Below are 16,355 nucleotides of genomic sequence, written 5' to 3'. Positions count from 1 at the left end.
TTCTTTTCTAAAATTACTTCTGCTATTGATGCATCTATCTTGCCTACTGCGTGGTGACTTTTTTCTAAAGTAGGGCTCTGTTTTAGGGTTCTGCCTTCTGGCACCCTGCCTGGCACATAATAGGAGCTCAATTAATATTTAAGCTGCAAGTCAGCACATGTTTAAAACAGTACTAATAAGTCATACTTTTAGTTCTGAAGTGCAAAAAAAACTAGAAGTCTCTAAATAACCATTTGGGTAATAACAGGATAAAAGTTATATATATTCATATTTTCTTATACTTATGTCAAATATAACTGGAAGGATATACAAATGATAATGATGTTTACCTGCAGAGAGCAGAACTGAAAAGAACTGGGAGGCAGAGCTGGAAACACTTCCAACAATATAAGTTTATTTATTTTTGGCTGTGCTGGGTCTTTGTTGCTGCGCACGGGATTTCTCTAGGTGCAGCGAGCAGGGGCTACTCTGGTTGCGGTGGGTGAGATTCTCACTGAGGTGGCTCCTCTCGTTGTGGAGCACGGGCTCTAGAGCACGTAGGCTTCAGTAGTTGTGGTGCGTGGGCTTAGTTGCTCCATGGCATGTGGGATTTTAGGTCCGGGACCAGGGATCAAACCTGTGTCCCCTTCATTGGTAGGCAGACTCTTAACCACTGGGCCACCATGGAAGTTCTTGTATAGCCTTTCGTATATTTTAGATTTTTGAACCATGTGAATGCATTATATATTCCAAATAATTTAACTTAAAAATTCTAGCAGCAGGGCAATGATTTGTAAATCCTTTATTTTAGTGAATATCAAAGGCATTCATCACTACCACGGATCTATTATAGCTCAGAGGAGAGTTACTCACTATCTAGTAAAAACTCCATTGTTATTAGACACTAAAAACAGGAAGAGACTGGAGGGGGTTTAGAATGGGATAAGGAGAGGACAAAAGCTCAGGGGACAGACGATACAAGGTCCTACTCATCCTTGTACCAGGAAATGAACAGACAGAGCAGATCTAACTTAAAGCCTGACCTCTCCAAAAGTTTTTCAGAAGAGGTCCTGTAACAATCACTCACTGGACAAAAAAAACAGGTCGATGTTTCTCAAAGAGATATTAGGACATGAAAGACCAACTTAGGAACAATATACACAGCACCACGACAGAGCTGGATCACGGCAGCCTGGCTTCAATTAAGACACTACTGTGGACACATCAATCTCCGGGGGCAGTGCTCACTCACAGCTGTACTGCTGTCCTATGGCATGAAGATGTTGTACACGGTTCTCACGTAGATGTCATCGGGAGGAGGTTTCTTCTTGCTGCCAGGTTCAAGGAACTTCTTAATTGTAGGGATATTACTGATTTTCACTGTGTACTCCTGAAAGGAGAAAATGCAAAAGTTCAAGGCTAAAATTGAACTTGAACTTCAAAGTTGCTCAGTCATGTCCAACTCTTTGCAACCCCATGGACTGTAGTCCATGGAAATCTCCAGGCCAGAATACTGGAGTGGGTAGCTGTTCCCTTCTCCAAGGTATCTTCCCAACCCAGGTATCAAACCCAGGTCTCCTGCACTGTAGGTGGATTCTTTACCGGCTGAGCCATTCTATGAAAATACGGTGCTGCAAAATGGCCCATCAAAGTGTCTGCAATAAATATTTGTTACAGGGATCCAAACAGAGCCATAATCCAACATCTGTTCAGGGGCTGATCTGTTGGTATGATTATTTACAATATGCCACAGTGGCTGGGATCTAGACCAGGCTTTATGCAAATCCACACCACGATGTCAACTCTTTTCAGAGACAGCAAAATAAAAAAGATACTTAGAATGGGATTATACTTGCTTAAAGAAAAAAGAAGGACAAAAAAGACATGCTGCTGCTAAGTCGCTTCAGTCGTGTCCGACTCTGTGTGACCCCATAGACGGCAGCCCACCAGGCTCCGCCGTCCCTGGGATTCTCCAGGCAAGAACACTGGAGTGGGTTGCCATTTCCTTCTCCAATGCATGAAAGTGAAAAGTGAAAGTGAAGTTGCTCGGTCGTGTCCGACTCTTCGCGACCCCATGGACTGCAGCCTACCAGGCTCCTCCGTCCATGGGATTTTCCAGGCAAGAGTACTGGAGTTGGGTGCCATTTAAGTACCTCAAATGTATTGGTCTAAGAAAAAAGTTTAAATAAAAATACTTTTAAAATTCATCAGACAGTACAAGTTACATTTTAAGGTTCAGCTTCCTTGGACATTTTTACTCCTATTAACAAATGAATTCTCTTTCCAGCTATGTGTGGAAGACGGCCAGTTGCATTTTTGTAGCCTAGGGTTCAGACACCAGATATTCATGTAAACTGCAATGGAAGAAAAAGAAATCTGTTTTCATTCATAGAGTCAAATCTTAACAATTTTCAGTAATTGAGAGGAAAAATCCATTTGATCTGGTAAAAATTCTAAATTATATGGGAACTGAACATCCATTGTCTGTAATTATTCTAATAAAATCTTTCAAAATAAAGAGGTCATTTACTTAAAAAGCTACCATTTACCAAATGTCTCCTGTGTACAAAGCACAGCCTTAATTAAGCATGTGTACAAACATTACACAGAAGTATTCACACATATGTCACTAATATTAACAAAAACTCTAGTATGGAATTTGTTCCAAGAGTGTAGTCATGCAGCAAAGTTGAGAGACAACTTCTTTCATGTGTAAACAACTGCTCAGCTCTAAGGGCCTGGGAACCAGAAAACCAATTTCAAGTCTGTACTTTGGTTTCATTTTAGTAACTAGAATCTAGCTTCCCCGATAGCTTGGTGGTAAAGAACCTGCCTGCCAGAAGCAGGTTTGATCCCTGGATCTGGAAGATCCACTGGAGAAGGAAAGGAAATAGCAACCCACTCCAGGATTCTTGCCTGGGAAATCCCATGGACAGAGGAACCTGGCGGGGTACAGTTTATGAGGTCACAAAACAGTTGGACACAACTCAGAGATCTGCACACCACCACCACCATAATGAGAACCAAAAATATTACATACACACACACAAACACAGAGCCAATCAATCAACAGACATTGAAGGAAGGCCTAAGAGTTGTGGGTCAATCTTCTAAAACATTAGTTTATTTACCTGGAGGTGAGGGAAGGCAGACAGGATATTAGGAATTTTCTCTTCTAGAGCCAAAATGGTCTGGAGTAGAATTATGTCTGCAAGACTCAGCTGATTACCAACAAGAAACCTTTGTCCATGACCCCGTAAAACCTGCAGGGTATAAATGTTTTACATCGGTTACAATGGTCGACATGGAGAAACTAATATAGCTATGGAATCAGTGCAGCATCTAAGAGCTGAAACCATGGCCTTTTTCTTTTATCTTTTTACAAATAACATCAACTAAGAGGAAGTTCCCTAAGAGAGAATGAGCAAAAAAGGTGTAGAATGACAGCATCCATAGGTCTCTGCTTTATAACAGAATGAGACCCTGAAAAGCAGGAGAAAGTATTAATTCTAGATTTAGCATCTGGTGCTTTAAAAGGATACAGCTATTCTATAAACCTGACTACAGAAAAGAATTAGTCCTGATGCATTCAGGAGATGGTGGGAAGGATGTAAGAAGTAAGCCATTGGTCCTGTCCAAGGAGTCTAATCTATTTCCCAGTTCTGTGTTTCTACGACTGTCAGGACTCACAGTCGTAAACTAGACACGACAGTAAAACAAAAAAAAGCAGGCTTCCTTTAACATCTAAGATCACCTGGAGAAGGGAGTGGCTGCCTACTCCGGTATTCTTGCCTGGAGAATCCCATGGACAGAGGCTGCAGTCTGTGGAGTCAGAAAGAGTCAGACACGATGGAGCGACTAATATTTTCACTTCACTTTCAAGACCAAGAAAATTAAAAGAATGAGAATTCATCCTGACTCCCATATTGAGGGTTAGGTGCGGAGATTCACAGGAATAGATGGCGATTGGAAAGAAGCAAGGAACAGGGGGAGACCAGGGGAGAGCCCCTTTGCAGATATGTGTATGTGCGTGCATGTGTGTGTGTATGAGAGAGAGAGAGGGACTCTAAGATGATTCCAAATCAAACAGAGCGACTGGAGCCAGACTGGAGAAAGACAGAGAGTCTGGAACTGTAGTCAGAGGCCAGAGTTCCAGTCCTGGCTCCCACCTTAGGCATGTCACCCAGTCTCGCTGTGGTTCTATTTCATTATGTGTAAAAAGAAGGTAACAGGATCGGTGGTCCAGTGGGTAAGAATCTGCCTGTCAATGAAGGCGACACGAGTTTGATCCCTGGTCTGGGAAGTTTCCACATGCTGCAGAGCAACTAAGCCCTCTTGTCTCAACTACTGAAGCCCACGTACCCTAGAGCTCGGCAACGGGAGAAACCACCATGATGATAAGCCCACGCGCTACACCTAGAGAGTAGCCCTCATTCACCACAACCTGAGAAAGCCGGTGTGCAGCTACAAATACCCAGTGCAGCTATAAATAACTAAATAAATAAGAAAGTAATAACTTTTAGCGCGTATGTTTGGCGGAGTTCTGACGCAGTCTGACTCACAGGGAGACAGAAGCTGGCAGTGACCCTTATCCGAGACACCTGTTCCTCCCTCACCACAGCCCATTTCTGCATCATCCTATTTTACATTCACAAAGTTCCTGCAGGCAAGAGACCATGAAACCAAGGGCAGAAACACTCAGAAAGCACCTCTCTTCCTTCTTATCTACTTCCACGTCAATGGCCAGAGGAAATCTGCCAATTCCCGGCTTTTACTTGCTCTTGTTTTTTAACTGAGGCATTTAAAATAATCCTCCATTGAGGAAAAGAGAGGAGGAGTTGAAGTTCAGAAAAACAGATACCATAATGAGACAAGAAAGAGAACAAAAAGGAAGAGAAACAAAACAGCCACGGTTCTTCTCTTCATATCCAACTATCAAGTAGGATGGAACGAAAGAAGGAAGGAAGGAGCTGGCTTCTGCTCTCCTGTGTCCTGTACAGGGTGGCACCTGGCAAAGGCAAGCAATGGCAGTGCACACAGAGGTGAGCCTGTATCTTTGCCAGAGAGCATGGAAGACTCTGGAAGAGTTGGGGAGGCTCCAAGACATGCTGGCTTTGTGCTGACGCAACCGTCAGCTCTTTGGAACCCAGAAGGCTGGTCTAGCAGGGCTCAGCTTTTACTCTGCCTGAGCAGAAGAGGGGTGTTTTGTGGTCTGGTGATGCTGTCTCCACAGGCTTAGCTGCCACCTACCTTTTCGAACACAGGAAAGTATCTAATTATAGCCTTCTGGGCCATATTAGCCACTTCCTTTTGCTGATCGTCTGGTTTGAGGAAAGGATGCATGATAAGCAGTTCCAGAAGATCCAGGGTCCCCTCCACATACATGTCAATCCTTCAAAACACACACACAAAGCATTTTCTCAGTGGCCCCTCATTGGCTCCCACAGCTAAATATCCAGAGTGCTTTTCTCTTACAGCTCGGGCTACTTAAGTATCAAGAAGCATTCATCTCCACCTGTCCCTTAACAGCAAAGATGCAAAGTCAATTCTAGTTATAAATCAGAAAAGTTCTTCAGAGAAACCCATCACAAATCTCGAAGTGCCAGAGTCATGGATGTCCTTTCTCCTGGCCCCTCACTCCAGCACCCATGCTCAGTATGGGTACAACTTCACATTTGTAAAAATAGTGGGTACCATTTACAGAATACTTGTTGTGTACGAGGAGTGGTGCTAAATACCCTACATCTAATATTTCATTGAATCCTACAGCGTTATGAGGAATATACTATTAGTATCCCCATCACACTGGAAACTCATCAGGACACTGGAGCCTAACACTTTGCCCAGGGACATGATCCAGGAGGTACAAAGACCAGGCTCTGAGTTCAAATTATAAGCCAGTGCACAGTATTCTGGGCCTTCAATGTCACAGCAGCTTCCAATTCCTAACACTCAGTGATAATAGATTTGCAAGAACGGTAAAAAAAATAATATCAAGGCATTTAAGGATGCAGAAACCTCACCACACCCTAGACACAGTCTCTAATACCCAAACGCAATCCTTTCCTCTAATTTTACTCAGACTCTCTGTACTGACTTTCCAGTGGTCTTGATGACCTTTCTGGAGGTTTGTTCCATGTTCACACTAACGATACAGGACATGCAGTGGACCAGGGGGCTGTGGAGGATGGCTAATGAGCTAAGCATTGGTAGAGGTACAACTGAGAACACCCCAGAGGAGCCACAGTACAGGGTTCTCTCCTTGAGGTCTTTGCCAAAGAGATGGTGCTTGTCTGCTATGTAGTGGAGGATGCTCCGGGTCTGCACCAGCTTCATCCCGTCAATTTCAACCATTGGCACTTGCTGAAACAGCAGGTGGTTACCTGGGAACAGAAGCCCGGAGTTAGACGTGCTCTCTCCCCTTTCCCCCATCCCTCAAAAAAATGCTCTGCTGAATGGGGCCACAGCCTTAAGAAATAGTGTAAAGCTCCCCCAACTTCATTCAGGGGTGCTGATTTAGCCATAAAACAAGACTTAAAACTAGCATGGATATAAACTTTTCAATTTTCACCCCAGGAAAAACACTTAGTCTCAGTGTAAAGGGTGAGGGGTAACACAGTGAAGACATCTCTTTACAGAGCTGTGCTGGCCAATACAGTAGCCAGTAGTGGCATGCGTATAGTGAAGCCTAAATTTAAATTGAACTTTTTTTTTTTTTTTTTTTTTGTGGCTGAGGCATGCGGCTTGTAGGATCTTAGTTCCCTGATTAGGGATTGACCCTGGGCCCACAAGATTGAAAGCCTAGAATCCTAACCACTAAGCCACCAGGGAACTCTAAATCAATTAAAAATTTTAAAGCTTAATATTTTTTTTGGCTGTGCCTGTGCCATGGGGCATGCAGAATCTTAGCTCCCTGAGTGGGGATTGATTCCAAGCCCCACTGCAGTGGAAGTGCAGAGTCTTAACCACTGAGTCACCAGCAAAGTCCTAAAACTTTTGAAAAATTTAAGTCACTTCCTTCGTCCCCATGGACACAAGTGCTCAGGAGTCACGTATGGCTGGTGGCTCCTGCAACGGCCAGTGTAGAACACAACAACCCATCCGTGTAGAACGTCTATGACTGTGTCACTTGGTCAGTCTGATGATGAAGCCCAAGACACCGACTGATACCAACGTACAGGCATCCACTGCCACAGCCCACCTACTGCCAAATACGCAGTCACCGGTCAAAAAGTCACCCCTTACTTTCTTCAAGAAGACTGTCTCACTTAACCTACACCAAACTTCAGGAAGAGTCACAAGCATAGCACACAGCCCAGTCCTGGAGGGCTCGAGGCGGGTTGAGGGCAGATGTATACTCAGCACATGCGCAGTGTCACTCCTGATGGAGACATCACAGCCCTGCAGAGCTGGTCCCTCTCCAGCGATCCTTGAGTTGGGCCTCAGGACCCTGCTGATGGCAAGGAAGGAGGCTGCTTACAGGGGTCTGGGTGTGGAGGGAGGGTGGGACCAGGAGTTAAAGGCAGGCCTTTCATTGCTGTCTCATCTGTTTGGTACTTACTTGAGAAAGCAGCCCAGTGTAAACGGGGACTTTTATCTGCACACTTCAAGCAGATGCCTCAGGTAATACGTAGGAGGTGGAAATTGAGGAGGGAAGGGATGAGGGAGTGGAAGAAAGAGGGAAAAAGATAGACGAAGGTCGGGGAGGAGAGAGAGATGGAGAAGGGCTGCCCAGTGGACAGAGGGAAGAACTACTCCCCCTCTGATTGGCTTTTATAGAACTACTGAAAATCAAGTGACTTTCTAGCAACTTTGGCCACTGTTCCCTCTTGCTTGTCTGGTTTTAGGATACTGTTCTGGACGTTTAGTGTCAGCTGAATCTTTGTCCTTCCACTTAAATCAGCATTATCGACATTAAAAAATCAGCATTATCGACAGTAATACATTTTCATACTCACCATCCTGCAACTTCTGCAACTGTTCTTTTGTTTCTAAAAATTCTTCGTCAAACTAAATTAAAAAAGACACCCCCCCAAAAAAAAGAAGGGAAATGTCATTATGGTTTTAGGACCGAAAATACCAAGTTAAACTGCCCGAAAAACAGACAGAAAGAACATACTCAGTACCCATATCTTGGTTTCTAAATATCCCTGGGCTCCCAGGAGTAAAATTTGATTCTGTTATGTCAAAAAGTGAGGATGTACTCAAAGACTAACAGATATATGTCAAAGCCCTAGCCACATTTGGGACAATTCAGGTGATATCACGCATAGATGAGAATCAGATCAGATCAGTCGCTCAGTTGTGTCTGACTCTTTGCAACCCCATGAATCGCAGCACGCCAGGCCTCCCTGTCCATCACCAACTCCCGGAGTTCATTGAGACTCACATCCATAGAGTCAGTGATGCCATCCAGCCATCTCATCCTCTGTCGTCCCCTTCTCCTCCTGCCCCCAATCCCTCCCAGCATCAGAGTCTTTTCCAATGACTCAACTCTTAGCATGAGGTGGCCAAAGTACTGGAGTTTCAGTTTTAGCATCATTCCTTCCAAAGAAATCCCAGGGCTGATCTCCTTCAGAATGGACTGGTTGGATCTCCTTGCAGTCCAAGGATCAACCAAAAAAATCCTTGTGTCCATAAGTGATGATTCAAAAAAAAAAAGAAGAAGAAAGAAAGCTCCGTTTTCCAGAATTAACACTAATTAATGCAGAACTGTTCCTAATTAATGATAAAATTAGAAAATCACCAATTTTCACCCTATAATGTAATAACTGACTCTGATAAGGATCAAGATGCTGAAATCGTTGGGTCATTGGGCATAGAATATTTACACAAAGCATCATCCCGCAGGTTACTTATTATGACAAAGAAAAAATGTCTCTGCCGATGTGGGAATCCCACCATCCACCTACCCAAGTGGTCAAGGTCAGTTCCCCACTGGGGCCACCTTGAGGCATCCCACGCTTCCTGCTAGGACAGTGAAGACACAGTGACCTGCAGAAACAGCATCCCAACCAGTTTAACCTGGACGGAGCTGCAAGGTGAGCCGGGGGCGTATCCATAATGTGCGACACTCTGCAGTATACAAACGGTCTGCACTCTTTCCAACCTACAGAACTGTTGTTTTTAAGCTCCTCCAGGATGGGCAGGTTTGGAAGCCAGTTGGGGGGGACAGACTTTCTGCCTTTGCGGCTCCCATTCTGTGGTCTTCATCACTTGTCTGGCTCCCGTTTTCCTAGACATCCATCCACTTCCCAACTGAAAGCATGAGCCCTGCTCTCAAGGGCAAATCTTTATTTACAAGGGATTCGACTGTAGCCAGGTAAACCTCCTCTGAAAACTCTTTAGGCCATTTGGCCTCCAAGTCACATTACTGACTCTTTATTTCTCTTGGCAGAAATTCATGCAAGAGATTAAATTCCTCCTTCACACATTCCTTCTCTATTAAGTGAAGAGTATGAAAGAAAAGAACAAAATGTAGATTCTGCTCTAGATGAAAAGAGACTAGAGACATAACCACCAAGTGTCTAAATCTTGATTAGATCTTGGATGGGGGAGTGGTAGTTATAACTACTAAAGAGATACATTTAACAGTTATATAGACATTTGGGGCACAAGAGGCAACTTCTGAATTTGGGTTGTATATAAGATGTTGTAAAACTGATATTATTTTCTTAGTTGTGACAATGATATTACAGTTATGGGGACAATTTTATTTTTTTCTTAACAGGAAGACACATGCTGAAGTCTGCAACTTACTTTCAAATGATTAATAATAAAAAAAGCAGAGACAGAAGGAAGGAGGCAAACAGCAAAATGTTAGCACCTGGTGAGTTTAGTTGATAGATATCCATTTTACTATTATAACTTTTCTGTAAGTTTTAAAGTTTCCAAACTAAAAGTTTGGGAGGAAAAGAAACACTGGAAAGTCCCTTTTCTTGTGACATATACAACACGCTCGAATACACTAATGTCCTTCTCATGCCCACTGAGGCCCCAAGTCCCTGGGTGGTTCCCAGTCGAGCCTGTGCCCTGCACTGCCCCTCACCCCATGTCATCCCAGGAAGGACAGAGCCACAGCACAGGCCTGGCCATTCTTTCTTCTACCTCATTTAGTCGACCAGAGGGGCATCAAGATGATGGGGTGAAGGCATGGCTTCTCCTATTCCCAGCCCTCCTGTAAGAGGAGAGGGCCTCAGTGCCTCTAGAGGCACTCCATCTGGGGCCCAGGAAACAGTAGCTTCAGGGTAAGAATGTTCTGGGCGTTTGAATACCCAGCCGGTCAGCTGTGATGCCAAGGTGTTTCCACTGCACCATTGCTCTCACACTTTTATGACCCTGATCATGTATAAAGCACATGAGAAAGCGTGTGTATGTGCCAGACCCCAGGCCCATCCCTCGAAGATTCACCTCCAGTAGCTGGGAGAGACCAGGAATGTACATTAAAAAAAAAAACAAGCCTTTCCAAGCAACATGGATGGACCTAGAGATTAACATACTAAATGAAGTAAGTCAAAGAAAAATATCATCTGACATCATTTATATGTGAAATCTTGAAAAAAAAAATGCCACAAATGAACCTGTTTATAAAATAGAAACAGACGTTCAGACATAGTACACAAACTTATGGTTACCAGCGTGAGGGAAGAGGGCGCAGGAGGGACACATTACGGGTTTGGGATTAGCAGATATACAAAATATTAGTAGTATTAGCAGATATACAAAATAGATAAACAACAAGGATCTAATGTATAGTGCAGAGAACTACATTCAGTATCGTATAGTAACCTATATCGGAAAAGAATCTCAAAAATATTTATAACTGAATCACTTTGCTGTACACCTGAAATAGTATAAATCAAATATACTTCAATATAAATTTTTTTTAATTCCTTCCAAATGGTTCCAATTCTGGTTTTTGACTCCTGGGAACATGTAACAAAATGCATGCTCTCTCTCACTAGAGAAACTCGTGTCAAAACTATTGGTCTGTAAGAAGAAACTGGCACCAGAACAGGAGATGAGACGGCGGGAGACGGAGGAAGGTAAAAAGCGCACGAGGCAGAGCTTGGAGGAGCTGGCGACTGTCCGGGGCTGCCCTGGGGCTGTAAGGACAGACAGTGTGTGGTTTCTGTCCACACAATCAGCGGTCTCTGTTCCCTGACGGGGTGCTGGTCCCCCAGGGGATCCTCTGGAGAAGTGCCCCCATCCACATCATGTACTCCCTCCTTCTCCACACACCCCCTTCTTCTGAGCAAACTGCCCAGAAGTCCTGAATGAGGAGTGTGTGGACTTCATGTCCTCTCTCTCTTTTTTTTTGTTATTTTTTTTATATAAATTTATTTATTTTAATTGGAGGCTAATTACAATATTGTATTAGTTTGGCCATACATCAACATGAATCTGCCACAGGTGTACACGTGTTCCCCATCCTGAATCTCCTTCCCACCTCCCTCCCCATACCATCCCTCTGGGTCATCCCAGTGCACCAGCCCCGAGCATCCTGTATCCTGCATCAAACCTGGACTGGCGATTCGTTTCACATATGATATTATACATGTTTCAATGCCATTCTCCCAAATCATCCCACCCTCACCCTCTCCCACAGAGTCCAAAAGACTGTTCTATACATCTGTGTCTCTTTATGTCTTCTCTTTTACACTGTTCATTCCCCCTCTTCACAAGGAGGATCTGACTGGGTTTGGGGGGTCTTTGGGCAAATGAAGCTCCAAGCTGCTAAGACGCAGCATCCAGCACACAGCAGGGTCTGAGGACTCAAACCAAGTATGAGTTGGAAGATGCTGACTCCTGGAACTAGGCCAGGCTGCCTCTCAGCAGGTGTGAGGCGCCTGGTTACTGGGATGTGTGTGCTTTACACATCAGGCTCTACCTGACACTGTGACCCTGGAAAACACGAACTCACCCAGCTGCTGTAGCCCGGCCCTCCTGACTATTGCAGATCTGACTGAACACAGATGTGGCTGAAAATGTCTTTGGGCACAGACATGGGAGGGATCCCCGGTACCAACTTTGAGGCATTGCTCCTGTAAACCAGGTGGTCAGCCCTCATGAGGGAGGCCAGTCTTTCTCCTGGTTAGAGAACCTGGTCAGAGAGGACTTGAGACCCATGCCCCATGCTGGGCTAAGTAAGTACCCTACCCTACCTGCCTGCCTGGTCTGGGGGAGGTGGATCATAGGACTCATGCTCCCTTTTGTTTAACTTACTTAGGGTTGGGTTGCTATGAGTGTAACCAAGAATCCTGACCCACAGCTGAGAAGGAAGCACAGAATGAAGCTAGGGAGGAAGGGATTCGGACAAGGGCTTCCAATATCTACGCATACAGGACAACAACTGCAAGCTCAGAAGCACACAGGGTCAGACAGGTGACATAAACAAGCCGAACAGGCTCAAGTCAAGGGATCAAGAACTGTTGCCCTCTCTTCTTAACACAATTAGAGAAAGTGTTCTGAGATCATAGGGAATGGTGGAGACTACGTAAACTAGAAAGGTCCATCTGCAGGGGCTGTCCCTCTTAGAGTCAGCAATGGCTGCCCTATGAAAATGAGGCCCTAGGAGCATCAGATCTTCCAACTTCTTCAAGAGAAGTCAGAAATTAGAATCTGTATATAAAAATGGTATCAACTAACTTAGAAAACTGTAAAATGCTGTGTGGTGAGATATAATGACAGGCAAGGAAACCAAAGCCTAACCAAACCAACAAATAAAAAACAAAACCCCAAACCCAGCTATGTTCATTTATCACCTTTGGAGGTTGGTAGGGTAATGACTCATTATTCTGAAAATTGATAGAAAGAATCAAGCATTTATCCTGCCTTACTTAAGTGAACTGTAATGTGCTTCAAGGTAATTAAGAACATAACCAGTGAACAAATACTCTGTATAAGAGAATCATGGTTAAACTTAGGTGAAATAACAGAAATAGAAAAATCACCATTTTGTAACCCCTAACAACGGTGATGATCAAGGCTGTAAAGACGGTGTTTGAAAGGGTAACAGGAAAACTTCATACTGTGGGAACAGGCTGATGTCATGGAAATACAGTGATCACACTCAGCAACGCTGAAAACGAGACAGGCTGACTTCACGTGCCCGTGATGTCGCATATGAGAAATATGTTCACACTACCACTTTTGCTGCAGTCTGGCAGGGAAAAAAAAAAGAGAAGGAGAAAAAGGAGCCTGGATTTGATCAGACTTCTGGATCCAATTAGTAGTTTACAGGAAACAGACAGAAGAGGGGAATAGGTTAAAATGAGAGTAAATCCATCAAATTCAGAATGAGGGGCATTCGACAAGCAGTTACTTCCACAAGTGGCCCCAGGAACAACCACAGACACGCACCCAAATCGTGACTACTAATACCTGTTTTATGTTTCTATCAAGAAGCAGCTCCAAGAACGGAGCAAAAACAAGACCAAAACCACCGTGGGCCAAAGGATATGGGCGTGCAGGAGCTTCAAGCCTGAAGCCACTAAAGTGAATAGGAAACAAATCTAAATCTAGAGATTTTATAGTCATCAAGTTCTGGGTGTAACTGGCAAATTGCAGGTTCATGCCTGTTTTCCTCATTATAAATACTTACTGGTGGTAGATCAGAAGCAAATGATTAAGGCTTAAAGTAAAAGAGAATTTCATCAACTACATTCCATTTAGAAAAAGAAAAATTCTTGAGAGGAAGGACTCTTCTGACTCACTGAAGCAGGTCTGTAATATTACCGGGAGAGGACAGAGCTCAACATTGTAAGACAAATCTGTGCAGAAACACCAGTATAGCTAGGGTACCTCGACTCCGGCAGCAGCTAACACCCATCGCACAGATTCCATCCGGCCTCGTCCGTTGGGATAGTGGAGCTTGGGTTTCGTGGCCATCAGGGCCTTTCAGGTTTTCTGAAATACAAACGCAGCACTCCTCGCAAAAGAACAGCCTCAATTTCGCGTTCTCAGTCCAGTATTCAGGGCTAACTGAATATTCAGGGTTTTGACAAACTGGGGGGTTCTGTGGGGGTTGGGGGAGGAGGGATTTTGTGGGTTTCTGTTTTTTGTTTTTAAACTGCGTTTTCCCTCAGTCAATAAAAACAGACCACCATTTTAAAACCTTAAAAAACAACCACCACCTTTGCCTTTCAAATAGTTTCATAGCTTTATGATTTTTTATTCTGGATCTTGGGAAGCGAGGGGCTATTTCCTGTAAAGACATTTGGGCTAGCAGCGCAGGACTTCACAGAATCACATCATCATATACTTTGACCTTGAAAATCTGAGATTTCCCAAATTCGGCCTGTACAGGCCAGACCAAGGACCGCGGAAGAGACGTCCACACCCATGGAACCTCTGCAAAAATTCACTTTCACACGCATCAGATTCGAGCCTCACAGCAACAGAAGAAGGAGGGGTCAATTATTACTATTGTCCGCAAGACGTGCGTCTGCGGGCAGGGCCCGGGGTGGTGGCCCCGGGCCCTGCACACCCCCGCCCCGCCTGGACAGAAGCCCCCAGGCCCTTCTTGCGCCCAGGCCACCGCTCGGCACCCGAGACAGGCTCTCAGCGCTCCGCGCGGCCGCTCAGTCCGCGCTGGGAGACCATCAGAGCTTGCTTTCCACCCAGGGCTCTGGACTGCACAGAACGGGTTAATAAGGATACGCACGCCGACCAAGCAAGACCCCTCACCCCAACCCAGGGGTCCCTGTCTGCCCGGATAGGAACAGGGCCGCGGGAGGGAGACAGGGATAGATAGGATGAATGCGGGGTGATTCCAGGATGAGGAAGGAGCGTGAGAGACTCGGAGCCGGGAGAAACAAGAAGAGGGGGGAAGGGGAGGTGGGAGTGACAAGAGGGAGACAGACCTGGCTCCACTCAGAGTGACCAGAACCGCACAAAGGCGCCCAGCGAGCGGTCTGCAGCCGGGGCACCCGTGGGCGGTCCGAGGCGCCCTCGGTGGGCGAGGCTCCAGAATATTTCACCAATAGAGACGGCAATATTTAGCATGCTCCACCCATCTGCAAAGCATGCTGGATAATACGCAAACAACTCCAAATCAAGCCCATTTTAATAGCAATTTTTGCAATTTGAGGGAGTAATTTTTAAGTGTTAGTTAGGTTTGGACCTTAGTTTAAGATATATTTTAGAGATCCAGCATTTAGAAAGCAAGAAAAAGTCGACATATGCTAAAAGACCGAAATTTCTTGTAGTTTATATACTGTGCACACTACCAGAGTGTCTCGGATGTGAGGGCGATCTGGTTGCGACATCTGTCACCCCATTGATCGCCAGGGTTGATTCGGCTGATCTGGCTGGCTAGGCGGGTGTCCCCTTCCTCCCTCACCGCTCCATGTGCGTCCCTCCCGAAGCTGCGCGCTCGGTCGAAGAGGACGACCATCCCCGCTAGAGGAGGACCGGTCTTCGGTCAAGGGTATACGAGTAGCTGCGCTCCCCTGCTAGAACCTCCAAACAAGCTCTCAAGGTCCATTTGTAGGAGAACGTAGGGTAGTCAAGCTTCCAAGACTCCAGACACATCCAAATGAGGCGCTGCACGTGGCAGTCTGCCTTTCTTTTGACAATTTTACAATTTTTCTTAATGAATAATAACGTGTATAATGAATATTTATACATACTTGCATATAATACAATTAATACATGATTGTATATAGCTTATTCTTCATGTATTTTTAATTTATATATATATTTCCTCTTCCCTCCTTTCTTCCTTGACTCGCCTTCATTTTCGACAAAACTGGTTTAATCCACAGCACCTTCTTGGATGGGAGGAAGTGGGGGCCTTGGGATAGAGGTGTCAGTGGGGCTACAACTATAATCTGGGTGGTAATTAAGCTAGAGCTTTAAAAAACGTTTTAAGACTATCAAAATTATTATAGAAAAATTCACACAAATTTTAAGGTTAAAAATATATGCCTCCAAAAGGCCTGTTTCTTGTTTCCTGAGGCAGCCTCTCCTATTTCGCAGACTATAGATGTTGATTATTGTTTTCACCCAGGAGGGGTTCTTGAAATTACCTGGCTTGAGAAGCCTGTGCTGCTGATCAATTACAGCAACTGACAAGATCAGATTTTATTTTCTGTAGATTTCTCTGGCAGAAACAGGGAGAATGAACTGGGACTGTTCAGGGTGGGGAAAGAGAAACCTGGAAATATCCGTGTGTATTATAGTATAGCATCATAAATTAGAAGAAGATAGATAAGAAAAGGTAAGATATTAAGGGGGTGGATGGGAGGAAGAGAAGTCTAAACTGATGCCCTCTCCCTAAGCACACACACACTTTCTTTTCCATCCTCCTTATTTACTTTTCTGAACATTTATTGTCATATAATATACTATATATTTATTTTGTTATCTATCTG

At 44.6% G+C, this 16,355-nt stretch overlaps 1 protein-coding gene across 4 annotated transcripts; it reads right to left on the bottom strand.

Annotated features, from left to right (window-relative positions):
* Window positions 1–766: 766 nt before the first annotated feature.
* GSTA4 (glutathione S-transferase alpha 4) lies at window positions 767–14,940 on the bottom strand. 4 transcript variants are annotated; one of them, XM_055571212.1, is made up of 7 exons: window positions 14,844–14,940; window positions 13,783–13,887; window positions 7,938–7,989; window positions 6,230–6,362; window positions 5,230–5,371; window positions 3,111–3,242; window positions 767–1,369 (listed from the first exon to the last, which is right to left on the bottom strand). In XM_055571212.1, exons 2-7 carry the CDS (start codon window positions 13,867–13,869, stop codon window positions 1,247–1,249), a joined length of 669 nt encoding a protein of 222 aa, XP_055427187.1. In that variant the 5' UTR covers window positions 13,870–13,887; window positions 14,844–14,940; the 3' UTR covers window positions 767–1,246. The 4 variants fall into 4 exon arrangements, with proteins under 4 accessions (XP_055427187.1, XP_055427189.1, XP_055427188.1 ...); XM_055571214.1 differs by lacking the exon at window positions 7,938–7,989; XM_055571213.1 differs by lacking the exons at window positions 13,783–13,887; window positions 14,844–14,940 and adding an exon at window positions 8,892–8,973.
* Window positions 14,941–16,355: the final 1,415 nt, after the last annotated feature.

The sequence above is a fragment of the Bubalus kerabau genome, chromosome 3 (assembly GCF_029407905.1).
Source record: "Bubalus kerabau isolate K-KA32 ecotype Philippines breed swamp buffalo chromosome 3, PCC_UOA_SB_1v2, whole genome shotgun sequence".
NCBI lineage: Eukaryota > Metazoa > Chordata > Mammalia > Artiodactyla > Bovidae > Bubalus > Bubalus kerabau.
Note: the sequence above shows the minus strand (reverse complement) of the source record. Positions and strands in the feature narration are given on the sequence as shown.